The 19721-nt window shown below is 51.9% G+C and overlaps 2 protein-coding genes across 10 annotated transcripts in view; one reads left to right on the forward strand and one right to left on the reverse strand.

Moving 5' to 3' along the window:
- PPP6R2 (protein phosphatase 6 regulatory subunit 2) overlaps window positions 1-13188 on the forward strand; it is a 49340-nt gene extending 36152 nt beyond the window's left edge. For 3 of the 5 annotated variants that reach the window (XM_039325347.1, XM_039325349.1, XM_039325350.1), the window contains 3 exons: window positions 37-244; window positions 10307-10429; window positions 11989-13188. In XM_039325347.1, the coding sequence (XP_039181281.1) occupies window positions 37-244; window positions 10307-10429; window positions 11989-12040 (383 nt within the window). In that variant the 3' untranslated portion in view covers window positions 12041-13188. The remainder of the gene's footprint in view (window positions 1-36; window positions 245-10306; window positions 10430-11988) is intronic. The other 2 variants (XM_039325348.1, XR_005554510.1) reach the window with 2 other exon arrangements.
- A 3275-nt stretch (window positions 13189-16463) lies between these two features.
- The window catches only part of SBF1 (SET binding factor 1), a 54929-nt gene continuing 51671 nt past the window's right edge, over window positions 16464-19721 (reverse strand). For all 5 annotated transcript variants that reach the window (XM_039325326.1, XM_039325325.1, XM_039325323.1 and 2 more), the window contains 6 exons: window positions 19486-19719; window positions 18989-19099; window positions 18659-18879; window positions 18472-18559; window positions 18140-18271; window positions 16464-18002 (listed from right to left, as the gene is read on the reverse strand). In XM_039325326.1, the coding sequence (XP_039181260.1) occupies window positions 17904-18002; window positions 18140-18271; window positions 18472-18559; window positions 18659-18879; window positions 18989-19099; window positions 19486-19719 (885 nt within the window). In that variant the 3' untranslated portion in view covers window positions 16464-17903. The remainder of the gene's footprint in view (window positions 18003-18139; window positions 18272-18471; window positions 18560-18658; window positions 18880-18988; window positions 19100-19485; window positions 19720-19721) is intronic.

Genomic DNA, 19721 nt, shown 5'->3' on the forward strand with positions numbered 1-19721 from the left:
CGCGTGACGGGGCCTTGCATGCTTCCCCTTGTACAGCAAGTGCCGCCTCCCCCTGCGCCTGGAACGTCTGTGTGGCACGGAAGGCCCCCTTGGTGGCCTCAGACAGCAGCTCCTCTGGCGGCTCAGACAGCGAGGAAGAGGAGGAGACGGCCAGTGTGGCCACAGAAACCATCAGCACAGGCTCAGGCCAGGAAACCGTCCCGCTGACTGTGGAGGCTAAGAGCGAAAAGGCCCTCTTTACCAGGTGCGGAAGCGGTCAGCAGGGGGCTGCGGCTGAGTGCCCCAAGGCCCTCTGGATGTCTGGGCAGTGGGCCGGAGTCAGGCTTGCGGCCTAGGGAAGCCAAGGACTGGGGGGGGGGGCGGGGAGAGGGGAGGGTGTAGGGAGCTTCGGAGGAGAGAGAGAGAGAGAGAGAGAGACTCCAAAGCAGGAGAGCGGAAGGGTGCGGCCCTTTGTGCCCCACCTGGTATCAGAAGCTCACTTGCAGGCAAAGCAGCCAAAGCCTCTGGGGGGGGGGGGGTGTCAGTTGACTGGACCGTGTCATCCAGCAGTTCTTAAAGTCATTTGTGACCCAAGGACATCATCATCATCATAACAACAACAACAACAACAATAATAAAAAAAGTTGGAAGGGACCTTGGAGGTCATCGAGTCCAACCCCCTGCTCAGGCAGGAAACCTTATACTATTTCAGACAAATGGCTGTCCAGTCTCTCCTTAAAAGCTTCCAGTGGTGAAACATTCACTGCTTCTGGAGGCAGGTGGTTCCACTGGTTGGGAGCTTAATTTCCTCCCCTTGCATTTCATAAATAAATTGCCTACAACATGTACAGCAGCAGAAGACGCTGATACTCTGATCAGGTCCGGAGTGGAGGTGGGACCCCGGGAGGATATGGGAAATCCCCCCTTCCCCCCCTCCCCAGAGGAGTCTAACCGCCCTTTCCTCTGCACGGGAAGCCTTGCCGAGGCAGCCCCCGACTCTTCCTGGAAGGCGCGTCCTCCTCTGGGGTGGATGTGATGGGGCATCCCTGGGTTTATGAAGAGGGCTTTAAAGAAGGGGAGAAGAAGCCATCAGGCCACAGATGGGGCGACCGGGGGGGGGGAGGGGGGAGAGGCCAGTACATGGCTTTGCTCCTCAGTGGCCCTAAAGGAGGACTGGGCCTCAGGGTGGCACTGGTGGATGTTCTGAGTTTTCTTTGCAAGGATAGAGCCAGCCCTGCTCTCTCTCTCTCTCTCTCTCTCTCTCTCTCTCTCTCTCTCTCTCTCTCTCTCTCTCTCTCTCTCTCTCTTTTTTTTTAATAGATATTTTATTGGTTTTAACTAGAACAATCTCCAGTGCCTGGTGTACAGCGTGTTGTCTTGGTTTATATTTTAACAAGAAAAAAAAAGATAGTAATAATGAATTAACAGTCAGTAATGATTAAATTTGATAATTCCATAATTAATATATTAATTAACAATACATTTCTTTGATCTTCCCTTCTCCCATTTGTATTTTCCTTCTTCAACCTTAGCCAAAATATAATTCTTAATAATTTCAATCTATAAATGATTAGGTATAGGCATTTTTTATATTTATACAAATAATAATCTCTAACATTTTTTTCAGTTTATATTCTCATAACCATCATCTCATTAGTTCAGCATACATCCTATTTTTATAATTTTTGTTCGCTTAGATTCCCTTATGTTCAATCCAATTCTTATCAGTCATAATTTCTTCACATTAGTCATCTCACTGTCTAAATTTTCCCATTTAGGTACATCATCCCAATATTTTATGTCATGCATTATAAAAATACTATATTTTTTATCTCTTATAGTATCTAGATATAACATCCTTTTTAATCAGTTTATATTTTACTTATATATTAATAAAAGTTACATCAACCTACTATTTTAACGTTTAATATATTATAAAACATACTATATTATTTAAATCTCATTATCCTTCTTGTTATAAGGCCCCTTTATGTTCAAAATTCTCTGTTCTTTTAGCCATATTCAAAGAAATGTTTATTCACGTAATAGTCCATCCAGTAGGGCGAGTCAAATCCCTTGTATCTTTCTCTGATCTTCTTCTTTTGCCAAGTAATTTTCCAAGTTGATGTAATCCGCTTACCCAACAGTTCCTGTATTTTTACAAATGTTGTTGGGAATACAAGAGATGAAGTAAGTAAGATAAATTCTTTCTGTCCCCCAAACTTTAATAATTCTCCTAATAATTCCATTTTTCTTGTTGTATCAGAACCTTGTAGATTTTTTCCTGCTTGTGTCAAATTGTAATTCTTTTCCTTTGTTTTTTCATCAATTTGATCATACTCTTCTAGTTTGTAATCTGTTGTCTGATTTGTTTGTTCCTTTGTTGTTATTTCCTGGGTATTTTTTAATTGTAGATTTAGATTGGAAATATGCTTATTTAAATCCTCAAAGTTGTTTCGAATTTTGTCGTGGTTTGAATCTATTGCCATTTGTATTTGTCCTAACATTACATATATTTCCTCCGGGAAAGTATTTATCTTGCCTTGAAGTATTGCTTCTGGAGGCCCTTGATTTTCCAGGCAAAGTCCTTCACGAGAAAATATTGAATGTGGCATCCTGTCATTTTTTTATACGTATATGATATCCATGTTGTCTCTCCCCTTCAAATAATCTTTCATCAATGTTTTAATTCAAAAGTCAATTTATCAGTCAAAATTACAGATTCAGTATATTAAGCCACTTTAAATCCTTCCTGCAAATTCTCCTCTAATAGATTAGCCAAAAAGCCAAGGTTTTTTCCCCCCCCCCCCATAAACAGTTGTTAGGTTTAAGCAACAGTCCAGGTGTTTTTTTTCCCTTTCAAACACTTTTTAATCTTATAGCTGGCTCTTCCTTTGTTCCCAGCTGTCTTCAAGGTTATTTGCAATTCAAAGGAACAGCTTTTTCTTTGTTTTTAGGCATTCTGCCAATTTATGAGTCCTTATTGTTACTTATTGTTAGTATTCTATTCTCTGATTCTCCACTAGGTGTCAGCAGTTATTTCTCTTTTCAGTTTTTCTTTCAATCAAAAAGTTATTTTTGTTACATATTTTTATAATTCCATCAGAAATTTTTTAGGGTATAATCTTGACAGTTTTTTAGTTCCTAGATTTGTCCAGACTGAAATATTTTAAATCAAATTTTAGTATATCTCTTTCCACTTTTTATGTCTGTAAGGGACTGGGGATACAGTCCCCTCCCTTCACTTCTGGAGGTTTTCTTGCTTTGGGGATCTTTTCAAGGATTTAAATAGTAGATAGAAGAAAGAAGATCAGTACTCTCACCAATTCCAAGCACGCTGTTCACTGATGTTTAGGTTCGTGCTCTGGGACTTTGGCTGCAAGCAGCTTGGGCTAGACCACGGGTCGGCAACCCGCGGCTCCGGAGCCGCATGCGGCTCTTTGAGCCATCTCCTGCGGCTCCGGAGCCTCCTCCTCCCCCCTCCCCCTCCCCCTCCTGCTGGCCCCCCCAGGCTTCAGTCCCGGCTGGGGCGGCAGGAACATCACTTCCTGGGCCGTCGAGCCGGCCACGTGTCTGCCCGGGCCAGGTGGCAGTCCTGGCTGGGGCGGCGGCTGCGTCTCCCCAGGCCGGGCTGGGTGGCAGGGGGACATTGCTTCCTGTGCCGTCCCTGGGCCACTCACCCGGCCATATGTCTCCCTGGGCCAGGCAGGCTGCAGCAGGGGGGCATCACTTCCTGGGCCGTCCCCAGGCCGTTCCCTAGGCAGCTGAGCTCACCATGCATCTCCCTGGGCTGGTCCGTGGGGTCCCGGGCACCTTTCAGTGACTTTTACCGCCTCCTGCCTCCGTCCCCTCCCTGCCCCTTTGGCGCCGTCTGCCTTTCTTTCTCTCTCTCTCTCTCCTCATCTGGAGAGGGGGGGGGGGCAGAGGAAAGAGAGAAAGAGAGAGGGTGACTTGTTCGGGCAAAGAACCAGTGGGGGACAAGGCGAGCTAAGTCAAAAGACACGGAACTTTCGTGCTAGCTTCTCCCGAACCCTTGTTATCCCTGCCACAAACTCAGCTCATCCGCCCTCACTCTCTCCTCTCCTCTCTGCGAACGAGGCTGCTTGCTTCAAATGGCTTGCTACCGAGGTCCGGGAGCCAGGCAGGCGGGTAAGTCTCGATCGCAGTATTTTGTTGCTGTTGTTTTGCGCACGCGTGGCGCTGGCTGGGAACAGAGCCGAGCAAGCTCTATGGTTGGAAGTGCCTGCAGCTTAGGAGCCAGGATTTCCCCCCTCTCAGTCCCAAATCCTAAGCAGGATTCACCACTTTGGGATTGGAAGTGAGCTGCGAGGAGACGGTCTGTCTCTTTTCCTCCCCTGATCCCTTCCGCGCCGGCTACTGAGGCTCCCTGCTGGGTGCAGTCGGCTTGAAGCGGAGGAGGGGGAGGGGCCTTTCAAAGCGTGAGATTGCAACGGATGGGACAGCCTTTCAGGAGGGTGCGGATGAACTGTCGCTCTCCAGATATTGCTAACATACAGCGTTTGCTGTCCCTGCAGCAGAATTGATGAGAGGTGCTGGCATTTCTCTTTGTCAGAATGTGGTGAATCCACATTGCCCATCTCTAAAGGAGGAAGTTAAATGTTTTGGTAGGTGAACTGGTTCTGTTAGTAAAGGGGGGGGGAGGTGAAGAGAAAAAGAGAGGGAGAGAGAGAGAGGAAAGAGGGAGGAAAGAAAGAGAAAGAGGAAAGAGGAAGAAAGAGAAAGGGAGAGGAAAGAGAGAGGGAGAGGGGAGAGAAAGGAAAGAAAGAGAAAGAGGGAGAAAGAGAAAGGGAGATGAAAGAAAGGGAGAGGGGGAGAGAGGAAAGAGAAAGAGAAAAGGGAGAAAGGAAAGAAAGAGGAAGAAAGAAAGGGAGGGGGGAGAGAGGGGAAAGAAATAGAAAGAGGGAGAAAGGGAGGAAAGGGAGAAAGGAAAGGAAAGAGGAAAGAGAAAGGGAGAAAGAGGAAAGGAAAGAGAAAGGGAAGAGGAGAGAAAGGTAGAAAGGGAGAAAGAGGAAAGAAAGAAAGGGAGAGAGAGGAAAGGGGGAGAGGAAAGAGGAAAAAGGGAGAAAGAGAGGAAAGAGAAAGGGAGAAGAAAGAGGAAAGAGAAAGGGAGGTAGAGGAAAGGGAGGGGAAAGAGAAAGAGGGAGGGGGAGAGAGGAAAGAAAGGAAAGAGGAAAGAAAGAAGAGAAAAGAGAAAGGGAGATGAAAGAAAGGGAGAGGGGGAGAGACGAAAGAAATAGAAAGAGGGAGAAAGAGGAAAGAAAGAAAGGAAGAAAAGGGAAAGGAAAGAGAAAGAGGGGGAGGGGGAGAGAGAGGAAAGAGGAAAGGAAGGGAGAAAGAGAAAAGAAAGGGAGATGAAAGAAAGAGAGGAGGAGAGGAAAGAAATAGAAAGAGGGAGACAGGAAAGAAAGGGAGAAAGGAAAAGAAGAAAGAAAAAAGGGAGAGGAAAGAAAGAGGGGAGAGAGGAAAGGAAAGAAAGGGAGAAAGAGAAAGGGAGATGAAAGAAAGAGAGGAGGAGAGGAAAGAAATAGAAAGAGAGGAAAGAAGAAAAAGGGAAAGGAAAGGAAAGAGGGAGAAAGAAAAGAAAGGGAGATGAAAGAAGGGGAGGGAGAGAGAGGGGGGAAAGAAATAGAAAGGGGGAAAGAGGGAGAAAGGAAAGGAAAGAGGAGAGAAAGGGAGAAAGGAAAGAAAGGGAGAGGGAGAGGAAAGGGGGAGAGAGTACATAGAAAGAGGGAGAAAGGAAAGAGAAAAGGAGAAGAAAGAGGAAAGAAAAGGAGAAGAAAGAGGAAAGAAAGGGAGAGAAGAAAGAGGGAGAGGAAAGAGAGAAAGGGGGGAAGTGCAAGTGCCCCCCCCCTCTCTCTCTCTCTCACACACACACACACACACACAGGGGGAAGAAGACTAGCAGACCAAGGGCAGAAAGAGGGAGGGAGAGAGAGAGAGAGAGAGAGATCCTTTTGACATCTAAAATGAAGATAAGACTGCATATATCCATATATATATATGGATATATGCAGTCTTATCTTCATTTGAGATATCCAAAGGGTTTTGCGGCTCCCGGTGTTTTGTTTTCAGTGGGAAACGGGTCCAAGTGGCTCTTGGAGTATTTTGGGTTGCCTACCCCTGCGCTAGGCTTTCTCCTGTCGGGTTTGGAGGGCTTTCCCCAGATCAAATGAAGCGATTGCCGTCACTTTGTGGTCGACGGGGAGCCCCTCCTTCATGGTCACCTCTCTGGGGCGACTTCGTACCCATTTAGGGTTCCCTTGGCAGGAAGAAACGGAGCGGAGGTCTGCTCTCGCGCGGCCGTACGTTGCAGACGCAAACATCGGAAGTCTGAGCCAGCACTGCTCTGATGCCCTGGGCAAGAGCTGTGTGGCAGGCAGGCCATTGAGAGGGCTGGTGACCAGCCAGGAGCTCGAGACCCCCGAGGGCCCTTTAGCTGGAGGGGAAAACCAGTGGCCCTCTTTGGGATCTCTCCTCCTGCAAATGATGGTTCCTAAGGAGAAACTCTGCCCTTGGTGGCCCACCTCACCCACGGCGAGTGACTGGGGCTGCAGCTGGAGACAGGCCGGGGTCGCCCCAGGTCCACCAGGCTGGAGAAGTTGAAATGGCTGCTTCGGGGGGGGGGGGTTTCGTGGACAGAAAGCTGTTTGGGGTGAAAGCAAGAAGCATGCAGGTCTGCTAAGGAGCATGGATGTTGCAGAGGAAGAGGGTTTCCTCTCATTTGTAGCTCCTATCGCTCCGAATGCCCGATGGGGGAGGAGGGGTGGCTCACCGTTTATTTATTTTTGTTAGGTTTTTGTCCATCCGGCTGGAGTCGAAGGAGGCCTTCCCCACCTGGGTTTCTTGGCCTGACCCGCGAGGCTCCTCTCCTCTCCTCTCCTCTGACAGGCAAGGCTGCCGGGGAGGGCGAGCCTTCTTGGCCCGCAGGGAGGAGGCTGCTGAGGTCTTCCCTGGCCAGGCCAAGGTCGCTCTCCGCTCTTCCCTTGGACGGAGCATTCCTGGCCTGCCCCTGTTAGGAGAGGCCGCCTTGGTTCCCCTGAGGGGGTGCCCGGGCCTCGGGGAAGAGGGCTCTGGCCAAGGCGGAGGCTGGTTTCCCCCTTTCCCCGAGCTGTCCCAGGCAGACATCGGAGCCGCCCCCCTGCCTCCTGGAGTTGTGGAGTCAGGGCAGCCCCGTCTTTGTCTCAGCTGCAGGGGAGGTCCTAGAGGGGAGGGGAGAGGCCTCGGAGCAGCGCTTTGGAAAGCTGGAGTGGCGCTTGCTGGCCGGCTGGCTTGAGGGCCGCCTGTCGCTAGTCTGTTGACCGCTCTTCCCCACGACAGGAGGGGCCCTTTGGGCAGGCGCAGCTGCAGGTTGCGATGTGCTCACAGGGTGACTGGAGGAGGCCTAGGTGAAATGTGGCCCCCCCAGGGAGGAGAGAGAGATGCTGGATGCTGGACCCGGAGCGTTTCTTTTGGGCTGGGGCCAGCTCGATCCCTAGCAGGCCTTCCTTCAGAGACGTCGGCCTGAGACCCTGGAAGTAGCCCTTTCCAAGAGGGGCTCCTGTGTCTGAAGGGCTAGAAAGGGGGCTTTGCCATCTTTTTTTTTTTTATCTGTCTCTCTCTTCCCATCCCTCCCTCCTGCCCGGTCTTTCTCTCAGAATAATTAGGCCTGCCGTTGGAGGGTGTGTGTGCTGGCAACTCTGCAGGGTTTCAAACATCCTGTGACAACTGTACTCTCCTTTAATGGCCAAAACTTGCAATGGCTGAAATCCTCAAACAAAATTCAGAGGGCTCTAATTTTTATAGCTGAAGTTAGACTGAAACGCCCGGTTCTGGCTTTCGGTGCTCGGCGGTCTTAGGAATCGGCAGACAGAGCAGCCGCAGCTGGTGACCTTGCGGCCTACAGGACCTGCTCGAATTGGGCTGGCCGTGTGCTGCAGCCCTTGCGCAGAATTGGGCCCCTGCTTGAAACAGGCGAGGTCTTCAGGTCTCCTCCTGTGCCAGTTGCTAGTGCACCACATATTAAGGATAGGAAATTGACCTCTCTTCATCCAAGGTTTGCTCAGCTGATTTTACCTGTGAAAACAAGGTCTTAAAACGAGAACAGATTTAAACTTCACAACACGCCCTGTTTCCTGACCTATGGAGCAGAGGCAGCAGGCGTGCTCAGGGCCACCCGGTTGCAAGAGGCCCTGCCTTTTCCCCTTTCTCACCAATCTCCAGGTTCCTGGGGACCCTCAGAACCCCTCCTTTGGCACGGCTGCCCACCCTCTTCCCTGGCCTGCCGTTTTCCTGGCCCCCTGCTTCTTTCTGTCCCTCCCACTTTAGCTTTGACCGTTTCCGTTCCGTAGATCTCAGGCACTTGCTGGTTGGCCTTTTGGGAGGCCGGAGCCTAGGGCAGTTGCAATGTATGGCTGTGAAAGTTGGACCATAAGAAAGGCTGAGCGCCAAAGAATTGAGGCCTTTGAACTATGGTGCTGGAGAAGACTCCTGCGAGTCCCTTGGACTGCAAGGCGTTCAAACCGGTCAGTCCTAGAAGAGATCAACCCCGACTGCTCCTTAGAAGGCCAGATCCTGAAGTTGAAACTCAAGTACTTTGGCCACCTAATGAGAAGGAAGGATTCACTGGAGAAGAGCCTAATGCTGGGAAAGATTGAGGGCAATAGAAGAAGGGGACGACAGAGAATGAGATGGCTGGATGGAGTCACTGAAGCAGTAGGTGTGAATTTAAATGGACTCCAGAAGATGGTAGAGGACAGGAAGACCTGGAGGAACGTTGTCCATGGGGTCGCGATGGGTCGGACACGACTTCACAATTAACAACAACAACAAGCCTAGGGCGGCTGAAAGACTTCGGTAGCATGTTTCCTGACTAAGAAATTTTATTAAAAGGTAGACGCTTTTCTGAGCTGCTGTCCTGTGGCCTGGTGAAGTGAGTTTCCACCTTTGAATCCAATGTCTTGGAAAATGTGTTTCCTGGATGTCCTGTTTCAGCTAGATTGGAAGCTCCCTGAAGCTGCTCCCCGAGCGGCTCTTGGTTTTCCCGACTGCCCAAGCGGCCCTTCCTGTGTGTAAACGCCCACACCCCCCTGTGCTCTGGGTGGCCGGAAGATTTGTGTCTTGTATTTCTCCCTTAAGCTTCAAAAACCAGCCTTGAGTTCCCTTTTCTGGACAGTCTGGAACCTCAGAATCTCCCAAAGCCCCCCTGGGCGGCTTCTCTTTCCTTGCATCCTGACCCAAAGGCTCTGGAGAGGAGCCGGGCCGCTGCTTGCGCCCAGAGGCCACCACCCCTCGTCCGAGTAAGCCCCGCCCTCCACCCCTAACCCTTCGACCCCCGAGTTTCCCCCCACCCCAGTCTACCGTGACGCCTAGTGAATGTCCTTAGGCCTCCCTGCTTCAGGAGCTCCGGGGCTCCCTCCCCATAACCTCTGCAGTGGGTGAGAGAGCCGGCTCCTCCAGCGGCCTCTTCCTTCCGGTGCTTACAGGCTTATGATCTGCCGGGGGGGGGCTCCTTGCTCTGCTGCGTTCCTGGCATCTTCACTGCTTTCTGGGCTCTCTTCCTCCCTCCCTCCCTCCCTGCAGAATTTACTTCGAAGCCCTGCAAATCAGCTTTGTCAGGTGCAGCCCTTTCTCGCTGGGAGCCCCTCCTGGTACAAATGCATCCCAGGCTGGAGAAGTCCAAGCGGTTTCCATTCCGTTGTGTCCCTGCCCGGTCAAGTCAGTCATTCCTCTCTGCTCTTCTTCCTCTCCCGGAGCCTCTTCAACAGGGAGGCATGTGGCAAGGGCCACCCATGCTCAGTGCTTCCCAGCCCTTGTAGGCTGCCTCCGGATGGGCCGTCCTTCCTTCCCGTGTAGATGGGGGTCCATTCCCCTTTCTCCTGGATCAGTCTGTGGGGTGGGGGTGGGCGGGAGGTGAGTGACCCCTGCCCAGCAAGACTTGAGGGTGTTCCCTCACCTCTCCTCCTGGGCTGCTGGCCCAGGCGTGTTGGCTCTTTCCGGCGGGGGGAAAGCCCTCGCTCTCCTGCCCTGGCCGCCAGCTCTTGTGGTCGGTTCCAGGGCTGATTCTGGGGTGCTCCAAAGCAGGAGGTGGAAATCCCTCCCGCGGCCTCCCTTGTTCCCCTTGGGCAGTTGGCCTTAGGAAGCAGGAAGAGAGTTGCCCTCCTTGGATTTTTCTAGCCCCCTCAATGGGCTGAGCGGAGTTTGCAGGCCCTCCTGGCCCTGGTGTTCCCCCCCCCACCCATGAGGGGGCTTCACAGTTGGCTTCTCCAGCCGGGTGTTTTGGGGCAATAGTTGGCCCCTTTCACCAGCTTCAGTTCTTCTCACCCAACAGCAGCAACTCTGTGACTGTTGACAAGCGGGCGAATCCTCTGAGGAGCGAAGCTGTCCCGGCGCTTGACCTTCCTCCAGATCCTGCTGCTGCGGCCGTCACGCTGGAGGCCAAGAGGGACGGCAGGTGAGGGCAGGAGTGAATACTGGTTAAAGCCGGGCACCTGGCTGCTTGCAGGCTGGGCCTCGCCGGGGATGGAGGCCGGACAGGTGCCTGAGTGGGGCTGCTCTGTGGGTCACGGGTGGGGCGGAGCGAGGAGTAAGAGGGAGGGTGTTGAGCTCCATCACTTTCTGCCATCTTAGTTGAGCTCCTGGCTCAGACTGGTTGCCATGGCAGCTGCCCATCGGCCTCCGTGGGAGAAGGAGAGCAAACCTCTTTCGGCCCTCCGGAGGCCCTGCCTGATTGGCAGGTCCCGCCTTAAAGCTTTCAATGGGCCTAAAGCTGGTGAACAAGTGTAGCTTTTGCAGGTCCCATGGCGGGACCGGGGGGGGGCGAGATTGTGGTGGGTCAAGGCGGTTAGGACTATGGTTGATGCAGAAAGTTCTTGGGACTGAGGAGCCTTTGCTGTTCTTTCTCCTGTTTCTGGAGAAGAATATTGCAGCGGATTTGGGGCCAAGGATCTCTTGGATTAGCCACAACCAGCCACTCGGGAGAGAGTGTCCCTCTGGACTCTGCAGCCGTAGTCTGGTCAGAGTTCAATAAATGCGGTGAATCTGGCATCCAAGGAAAGAGTGGATGAAAAATAAGTCTCAAATTGTGAGAATGTTGACAAAGGTTGGTTAAAATTGTCCTCATGATCCACGATGCCATGAAAAATGATTAAGTGGTTGATGGAAATGATATGGAGAAATGTTAAAATATGAATCTGGTCTGCTTGTGAAACTGATTGTTTTAATGTCTGTTTGAAGATTCCTTCTGTGCCAGATTGTAAGGAAGAATATTTCCCTGCACAAAGAGATAGATAGCAAGGTTTAATGCAAAAATTATACAGGGAGTAATTTGTTAGTTATGCCTAGGAAAAAGTCTAATAAAAAGTTTACAAGGAGCGATAACCAACAACACTAGGTGGTGTAGGGTGCCCTTCTGTCAAGAAAGAGACTTGCAAAGAGCTCAGAGTGCGACAGAATGACTAATGACTCCCAGCCAATCAGAAGCAGCTGCAATAATTAGGGCTGCTGCTATTGACAGAAACCAGCTCTCCACTTTTGTCTCCGGTCAAAGAGCAGGAAGAGAAAGTATCGCTAGCTCTGAGGCGGTGGGATTTGGCAATGGGACCCTTTCCTTCAAGAGGGGAGGCTGGGTCTGGGCCGGCTGGACGGAGGAGCCCGATGTCCAGAGGCTTTGAGGGGAGATTCGGTGGCCGCCTCTGCCCAGCCTTAGAGCCAACCGGTCTTCCCCCATGAAGTGCTTGAAGCTCTTGGTAAGGGGGGACGAGCAGGCCGGTCCCCCAGAACTGCCCCAGGAGGGTCTCGGGCGTCCCCATCCTGGGTCCGGCCAGCTGGCTTCATCCAGGCCCTTGGAAGTGGCATTCCTTCTCAAGGCAGCAAGGAAAGACGCTCCCCTTTTCCATTCTTTCCAGAGGCACCAGGAAGGTGGGAATCGGGCTGCCAGGGGGATTTGGACCGATGGAGAAAAAAACCCCTGGCAGCAGCTGTTAACCTCTCTCCCCCCCCCTTTTTTTGCAGGAATGAGGAGCCCCACCTTGCAACAGAGGCGCCGCTGAAAGGCCCAGCTTGATGGGGGACAGCCCGGAAAATGCCTGACTGCAGCTGGGCTGCCCACGTGTTCTTTGTAATCAAGGCTGCCTTCGATGAGAACAGAGAGTAGAGAGCGGGTCCCTCTTCAGCCGTGTCTCTCTCTGGCCCGAGTGCAGCGTCAGCTCCTCTTCCTCCAGCCCCCCCCCCCCAGCTCCATCCAGCCTTGACTGACCTGCAGCGGTGCCCTTCCTTGGCTTGGCTCTTGCAGGCAGGAGGGGTGGGCCCTGATCTCCCAGTCTTGCATCCAGCCCTCTCTGCTGTCCAGGAAAGCACCCAATGATGTTGGGACAAAGCTGGCGCTGGAACTTGCCTGCCAGCTTTTTATCGAGCAATAACGCCTAATCGGGAACGTGGCCACTACACGAGAAGGTTGGGGGCAGGGAGCAACGGGTAGTGGGTGGCCTGGGGGACAGAATTTCTAGCTGCTTTTGAGAGGAAGGAAGGCAGGCACGTCAGGTGAGGGACTTGCATCAGCCGGCATCATCCCTGGGAACCAAGGTGACCTTGCGAGAAACGAGGTCCTGGAGCGTTTCTGGGCTGGGGTGGTCTCTGGAGACTTCCCCTTCACACAGAGTTTGAATCTTCCTTTGGTGTGTTTGATTTTGTAAAAATTTTAATAGAAACAAGAACTGCAACACTTTGCACTTTGGCTCTCATGCCATCCTTGAAAGTTGGAAGAGACATTTGGGGAGGCCATGCCAGCGTGGCCTGGCAACGCCCGAGGGTGAGCCGTGCCCTAGATGAGACGTGGACTCTGGGGCAGCTGGAAAGGCTCTGTGGGGGGCAGGGGCAGTCTCCATAAGAATGGAGGGTGGCTGAGCTGCAGAATCGAGACTGATTTTGCCGTTGGATGGAATTAGCTCCTTGGTGCCCTCCATGAAGCCACCTGCTCCTCGCCAAACCTCAGTGGAACTTGCTGATCCTCAGCACTGGAGCTAAAAGTTTTTCTGGAGTGGGTGAAGAAAACGAGCTTAAATCTGGCACCGTTGCAGTCCATCCCCAGCATAACAACGCTCCGTTTGTTTTTAGAAAAAAAAAAACTCAGAATGTCTGTTGTCCCATGTTTTTTGCAAATTAAAGGGTTGGCCAGAGACCTTTGAGGATCAAGGCCAGCCCACTTTTCTCCCACTTGCGTGAGCTGTGTGGTTTGTGGTCACGGAATCGGCAGGCGAGGGCCGGGCCCCGAGCTCCCCCTTAGGAGTTTCTTGGAGGTGAACCACTTGTCCGTACGTTGGAGGGCTGCCAATAGCCGTTCCTGTCCATGCACTGAGTGCTCAGCATGGAAAATAAAACTGGAGTTCTTTGCCTAGAACAGGCATGTCAAACTGCCATCACGCCAAAACTGCACCCGCCCCCTTGCCGGCAATGGAGAAAAAGTCCCGATACGTTGTGCGATGTCACGTGATGTCACAAGTTTGACATGCCTGGCCTAGAAGAACAAATTAATATAGATAGTCCTCACTTAACCCCTCGTCTAGTGACCACAGTTACGATTGTACTGAATAGATGAGAACAGTGATGGCTGCTGCAACACCCTGCAGTCACGTGACCAAAGTATGGTTGCTTGGGCAGCCCACCCACGTTTATAATTCCAGGGTGAACTTCAACTCCCCCCCACCTGTTGTTCTCCCCCCCATTTGTGCTCTTCTAGTTGCCCTGCACTCTGCTGCCCTTGCCACCCTCAGGCCGAGGTCAGGCCGAGCATGTCTCAGCAGCGAAAGGAGGAGGTCAACTGAGGCGGCAAGGGTGATGGGGTCTTAGGGTGGCGGGGAACAGGGCAGAGCACAGGGCAGGGTGGTCAAAAGGCAGAAATGGGAGGGGGAGATAGGGGAGAGGAAGCTGAAAATGAGCATGGCAGAGGAGAAGTCTTGGCCTAACAACCACACCTGGGACTACAGAAACTGCTGCTGCCACGTGGTGTGGTACGTGTTTTGGCAATGCACTGCCTCGCTTAATGATGGAAATTCTGGTTCCAGTTAGTGGGGCCAATCCGCCCTTGTTGTTTGGTAGTTGAATTGTGACACGTGGAATTTTTTTCTTTTTGGTTTAAGACATTTTGCTGCTGGTTCAGCCTGAAGAAGCTACTTGGATAATATGCAGCAAAATGTTTCAAACCAAAAAGAAAAGTCCAGTTGCCACAACTCGACTCCAGACAATGAAATGGATGCCTGAGAATCTTCATCCATATCCTCCCCTCGTTCTGTATATTGGCAATCAAATCCATTTTCTGCAGAGCTATCCCTGAGTGAAAGCTGAGGAGAGCAGGGTCACAAGTTGCCACCCCCACCCCACCCCCCCAGCCTTGATTTCTTAGGGAAGCAGCCGCTGGTTCTCCTCTTCCTGCAAGGCCAGCTGGAAACCCTCTGAGCCCCCAGGCAGGTTGCTATTGCTGCACTGTTTGCCTTCCAGGGTTTTCATTCTTCTACTAAGAGCATCTTATAATTCCACTATTACATTTGTTCCTTTGACAATGGACCTCGCTCCTCTAGGATAACTCTGAAGAATGCATCCGGGGAAAATTATATGGGATATTTGTATGAGTGCCCTGGCATTGTACTTTATACACCCGCCATGCCTATGACCCCCCCCCCCCCCCCCCCCGGTCACAGAAGGAATGTTGCAATGGAGACGGGAACAGCCGGCAGGAGTCAAGCTTTGCGCCAAAGATGGTCTCATTCTGTCTGGACTGCAGCTTTTCTTGTTATAAAGGCAAATGCTGGTGGCTGGAATGCTCTCTTCCCAGTAACCTGGTTAGCAAATGTGTATTTTGCCCACTGCTGTCCATCAGAGAAATCTTTGGCTTGTCTACAAGTTCAGGCCCTTTCGGAAAAGTGAAGCCCACACCACAGGGCTGGGAAGAGCAGCCAGATCCAATAGCTTGGGTAAGTGGGGTGGCAATGGCAGTAGGGATCTTGGTTACAATGGCAAGTGGGAAGAAATTGAATTTCCAAACTGTGTACGCTATCCTGAAGTGTGCCCCCCCCCCCGGGCAGTGAAACCTGCGCTTCCAATAAAACCTACCAACAGGCACCAAGGATCAGGCTCAGTACCTGCCCTGCAACAGCATGCAATCTCTGGTTAGTAACAGCTGCTGCTGCTTTTTCCTCCATGGAGTAATCTATTACTTTTGGGGTGTGTGTGTGTGTATATATATATATATATATATACACACACACACATACACACACACACACACACATGCATGTGTGCATTTGAATATTCTTCATATGCTTTGTGGTCAGGAAGTTAAGCCCCTTCCTATAGAAACCTTTGTGGTCACTAATGTTTCCATCTGCTCTGCTAAATGCAGTTTGGCTTCTAGCTTACCACCAGTGTTGCAGGAGAGGAGTCTCATTTATTTGATTCATAAGGCTGCCTAATCAACAATTCAAGGTGGCACATAGAATTGAAACAGCATGAAAAATGCAAATAGTAAACCAAATACACAGCTAATTGTACTGGAGAAATACAGATAAGTTCCAGTCATCCTTGAACAACAAACTGGTTTCTGGTTAGTTCATTTGAAAACCAAGTTATTAGCACGTTGGGATTGTGGGCAGGGAGCTGACAGGCAGGGAAGTTGAGACTGGGACCCACGTTAGGTGTCTGCTGTTATAGGAAGGGGCAATTGGAGGGAAAGACAAGCCCATAGATATAACGCCCCAAGCTATTTAGGTAACAAGCATCACCTTGGGTTACACCTGGATCCAGCTGCACTGGTAGGCAGAGCAGCCCACCAAACAGGCCCACATGAGTGTTTCAAGATGTGCCCATTAACGCTCACCTGAAGTCTGGAACAGAAGAACTAGCATCAGATGGTGTTGAAAGTCAGAGCATATCAGAACAATCAAACAAGAGGTGGTGAAAGCATGGATGGCCAGTCTGCCAATCCAGGAAAAAGGGCAACTAGGATGCGGAGATGAATCTGCCACAGTTGCCATTGCCATTTGATCTTTTAGCAAGAGCCCAGAAAGACCACCCAAATGGTAGACCGGTTTCCTTTGGGGAAGCAAAACCCCATTGAGAACTAAAGGTGGCTTATTTCTGGGCACAGCTCTCCGAACCCGAAGCTACTCGATCTTGTTAGGGTTGGGCTGATCCTCTGGAGCCGGGCCCTAAAACAGCCTCCAGGCCCCCTGAGACAGCGGATGGACAGCATTCCCGGGTGAGGCAGGCACTGAGATGCACAGGTGGGCATCACCAGCAAACTGATGCTCAACCAGCTTCATGCTGGCGGAGACACAGCCAAGGGGGAGTGTGTGAAGGAAGACCTGTGGCTGGCTTAGCAGTCCCAGACTGGACCACCCAAGGCCACAGGCGCCATCGCACAAGTCTTGCTGTCTGCAAATTGTCTGCCTCATACGATGATTGCTATTCAATGTAGATTGCAAATCCAGGAAACGTATGAATATATATTTTTAATGCAGCAGAAGAAAACAAATACATTATCAAATTATTTCTTTTTAAATACTTCATTTTCTAGCTTCATTCTTTAAATAAAACGATGCCAAAATGAAATCACATCAACTTATGTGCATGTTGAACAAAATCCTCCTTTAGTGTGTAGGACTTGGCCTGGAAGAAGTAGCCACCTTGTGATTATTTAAAACTGTTCTGCTGCCTGGTTCTGGATGCCGCCTCCCCAAAGGAAAAGCCCCCCCCCCAAATCAAAGTACATCACCTTGGAACTGGACCTTAAAAGAGCATCCAGACCAAACTGATCTGTGGCAGGAAGGCTGCAGGAACACCTCAGGCACAGAGTCACATCTAGCCAAACCCGTGATGTTTTTTTTTTTATTATTAAATTCCATTAGTTTTCTTCTCTTCATATATATTTTTCCTCTAAGCACAATACAATACAAGAACTCTTTAGGTCTGACACAATGTACAGAAACTTCAATAATCTACAACTGTTCAAGAAGTTACAAAACCCCCCAAATTCACACCAGCCATGGCCTTTATGGTACCAATAAAAAATAGGAGGGGGGAGGTCCAAACTACGGACAAGGTCTAGGGTTTCACCCATCTCCTTCTACTGTTCAAAAGGAGAAGGGAATGAAGAGGGCTGCAATCTGGGATCCTGTGTGTGCTCTGTGTGCTGTGTGTGTGTGTGTGTGTGTGTGTGTGTGTGTGTACATGTGATGGTGATGCAGTAGCAGAAAGACCAAGTTACATGATTTGCTCTCGGATGCTAGGCTAGCACATGGGGGGGAGGCCATTAGCTGCCCTGCACCCCAGGGCTAGCCCTGAGGATGCTGGGGGGGGAGGGGAAAGTGACCAAGAACCGGTGGGGGGGGGTCACAAACGTCTCCCTGCCACCTGACTGAGCCTTTGACCAGGAACTGTCCATTCTGTCCATCAGCAGCAGCATTAAGGGGCAGAGTACAGCAACCCCCCTTAATTCTGTCTTCCAACCTCCCAACATCAGGACTTCCAGCCCCCAGGCGTGTGGGGGGGAGGTGGGTTGCTATCACGCTTTGCATCAATCTGTTTCCACCTCTGCCCGCAGCCAGACCCTGGGCCAGCTTCCCCGACAGAGCAGAGCCCATTTCCTCGGCCGGCCAGACTTGTGCCGGAGGCAGCCGGGGCATGGAAGTCCGATGGCTCTGCCAACCTCCAGGGAAGGACGGAGGATGAGCAAGTTCCTCCTGAGGATCCGTCAGGCCGGACGTGTGACGGACTGGCCTCTTTGCAAGACGGAAGAGGCCAGCCGTGCCCTTCCCCGCAAACTGCACGTGCCCAAGCCAGGCTGGGGTCTCCCTCCTGGGCAACACACCCCACCTCCTTCCGTCCTGTGCAGCGCTGTGCCAGGCCAAGCGGGGCACTGAGGCCCAGACGGCACCTCAGGCATCAGACAAGCAGCTCTGGATGCGATCGATCCACTGCTGGGCCAGCTGCACATCCTGGGCGCAGAAATTGTAAACCCGCTTTATTGTCTTGACCTGCCAAGAAGGAGAAGTGTGGTCCTAAGAACGGGCGAGGGGGGGGCACCAAGCGGGAGGAAACTCGCACCCCACACCAGCCACTTTTCACCTTTCCCCAACTGGGCTTTCCTCCGTCCGGCTCAAAGGTCACTTACATCAAAGAAAGCTTTTTCATCCACCATCTTGGGGGCTCCCATGGTGGGGGTGCCTGGAGTGATGGCCTCCACCTCAGCCAGGTCGATCACCCCTTTGCACTCTGTGTCCAAATTGCTGTCATAGTATCGCAGCTGGAAGGAAGGAAGGAAGGAGGGAGGGAGGGAGGGAGGAAGGAAGGAAGGAAGGAAGGAAGGAAGGAAGGAAGGAAGGAAGGAAGGAAGGAAGGAAGGAAGGAAGGAAGGAAGGAAGGAAGGCCAAAGGTCAGAGCTGTGCCAACTAACCAGCCAGGCAGAAGGAGTCCCTTGCCCAGCAAAGCAAGCCCCCCCCCTACCTGATGCTTGGTTTTATCCAGCACAAACCAACGCAGCTTCCAGGGTTTCATGAAGGCCCCTTTCTTGTAGAGGGAGCCCTCGTAGGAACTGTGGAGGAAAAAAGGTGAGGGTGAGGAGGAAGAGGCCAATAGGCTCTATCCCACCTTGCATCCCCCCCCCAGACCCTCCCAAGTCACCCATCCGCACCGATTCTCGCTCTCTGCTGTTTGGAACTGACTGTAAAGCGTGCCGGTGCTCTTACGGCCACCTTGCTTCCCACTCGATGGGGTGGAGGAGCTGCTGGTTTCACTGTCCAGGCTGAGGTTTAAGGTGGAGCTGCCGCTGCCCACCTCCTGCAGGTAGACACCGAGCGAACGCCGCTGATGCGACAGACTCGATGCCATCAGAAGAGAACTGGGCACTGCCGCCTGCGGGAGGTGGGTGATCAGTGGAAGGAAGGCATTCTGATAAAAGCTGCTTGCAAAAGCAGCCCCCCCCACACACCCACCGCCCTGCGTGCACAGCTGGACTCCTTACTTTACTGTCCAGCGCTGAGCCCTCCGACTGTTGGAAAGCCTTCACTTTGTCCCAGGTCTCCTTCCAGCGTTCTGGGACCTGGCCCAGCTCCATCTCCAGATTCTGCACCTCCTGGAACCGGGAAAGGGGGGGCAGGACAGGTCAAGGCTGCCTGCTAAGTCACCTGTTCATTTTTCCTTTTCTGATCCACTGTTATTAACTCCCCTCTCATTTTGAATTTGCAGGCTTTCCTCCCCCCACCCCCAGTCTCCGAGTGGTAACAGGAGAAGCAGCCACTCCCGCTCTGGGGCTGCAGAGGGAGGGCACCATGGAGCTCCACCAGCCCTTGGGAGTTCAGTGCGCAGCCCGAAGCACATTCTTCCAATCGGCCAGGGTATTGTTGCACTTCCTGGGCCTGCCCGAGCTCTGTCCAATGGCTGCTGCTGCCCGGACGACTGGGCATCCCTCTGCAAGCTCCCTCCCCCCAGGCCCCAAACAGGGCCAGCACAGCCGCTCACCTCCAGCAGCCGAGAGATGGCGTCTGGCTCTACTCGGCGGCAGCTGTCGTAACAGGGCCAAACGATCTTGCGACGGCTTTGGGGGGTGCTGGTGTCCTGCTGGCCAGCCTCCTCACTGAGCTCCCCCTGATCCTGTACCAGCTCCCAGTCATAAGACGGCCCCTCCGAGAGAGCCTCGTGGGTGTAGTAGTCCCACACCTTCAGGCTGGAAATATTGCTGTACGGACGCAAGACCT

Source organism: Crotalus tigris, unplaced genomic scaffold, assembly GCF_016545835.1.
Source record: "Crotalus tigris isolate CLP2741 ecotype Arizona unplaced genomic scaffold, ASM1654583v1 scf7180000024328.341495, whole genome shotgun sequence".
Classification (NCBI taxonomy): Eukaryota; Metazoa; Chordata; class Lepidosauria; order Squamata; family Viperidae; genus Crotalus; species Crotalus tigris.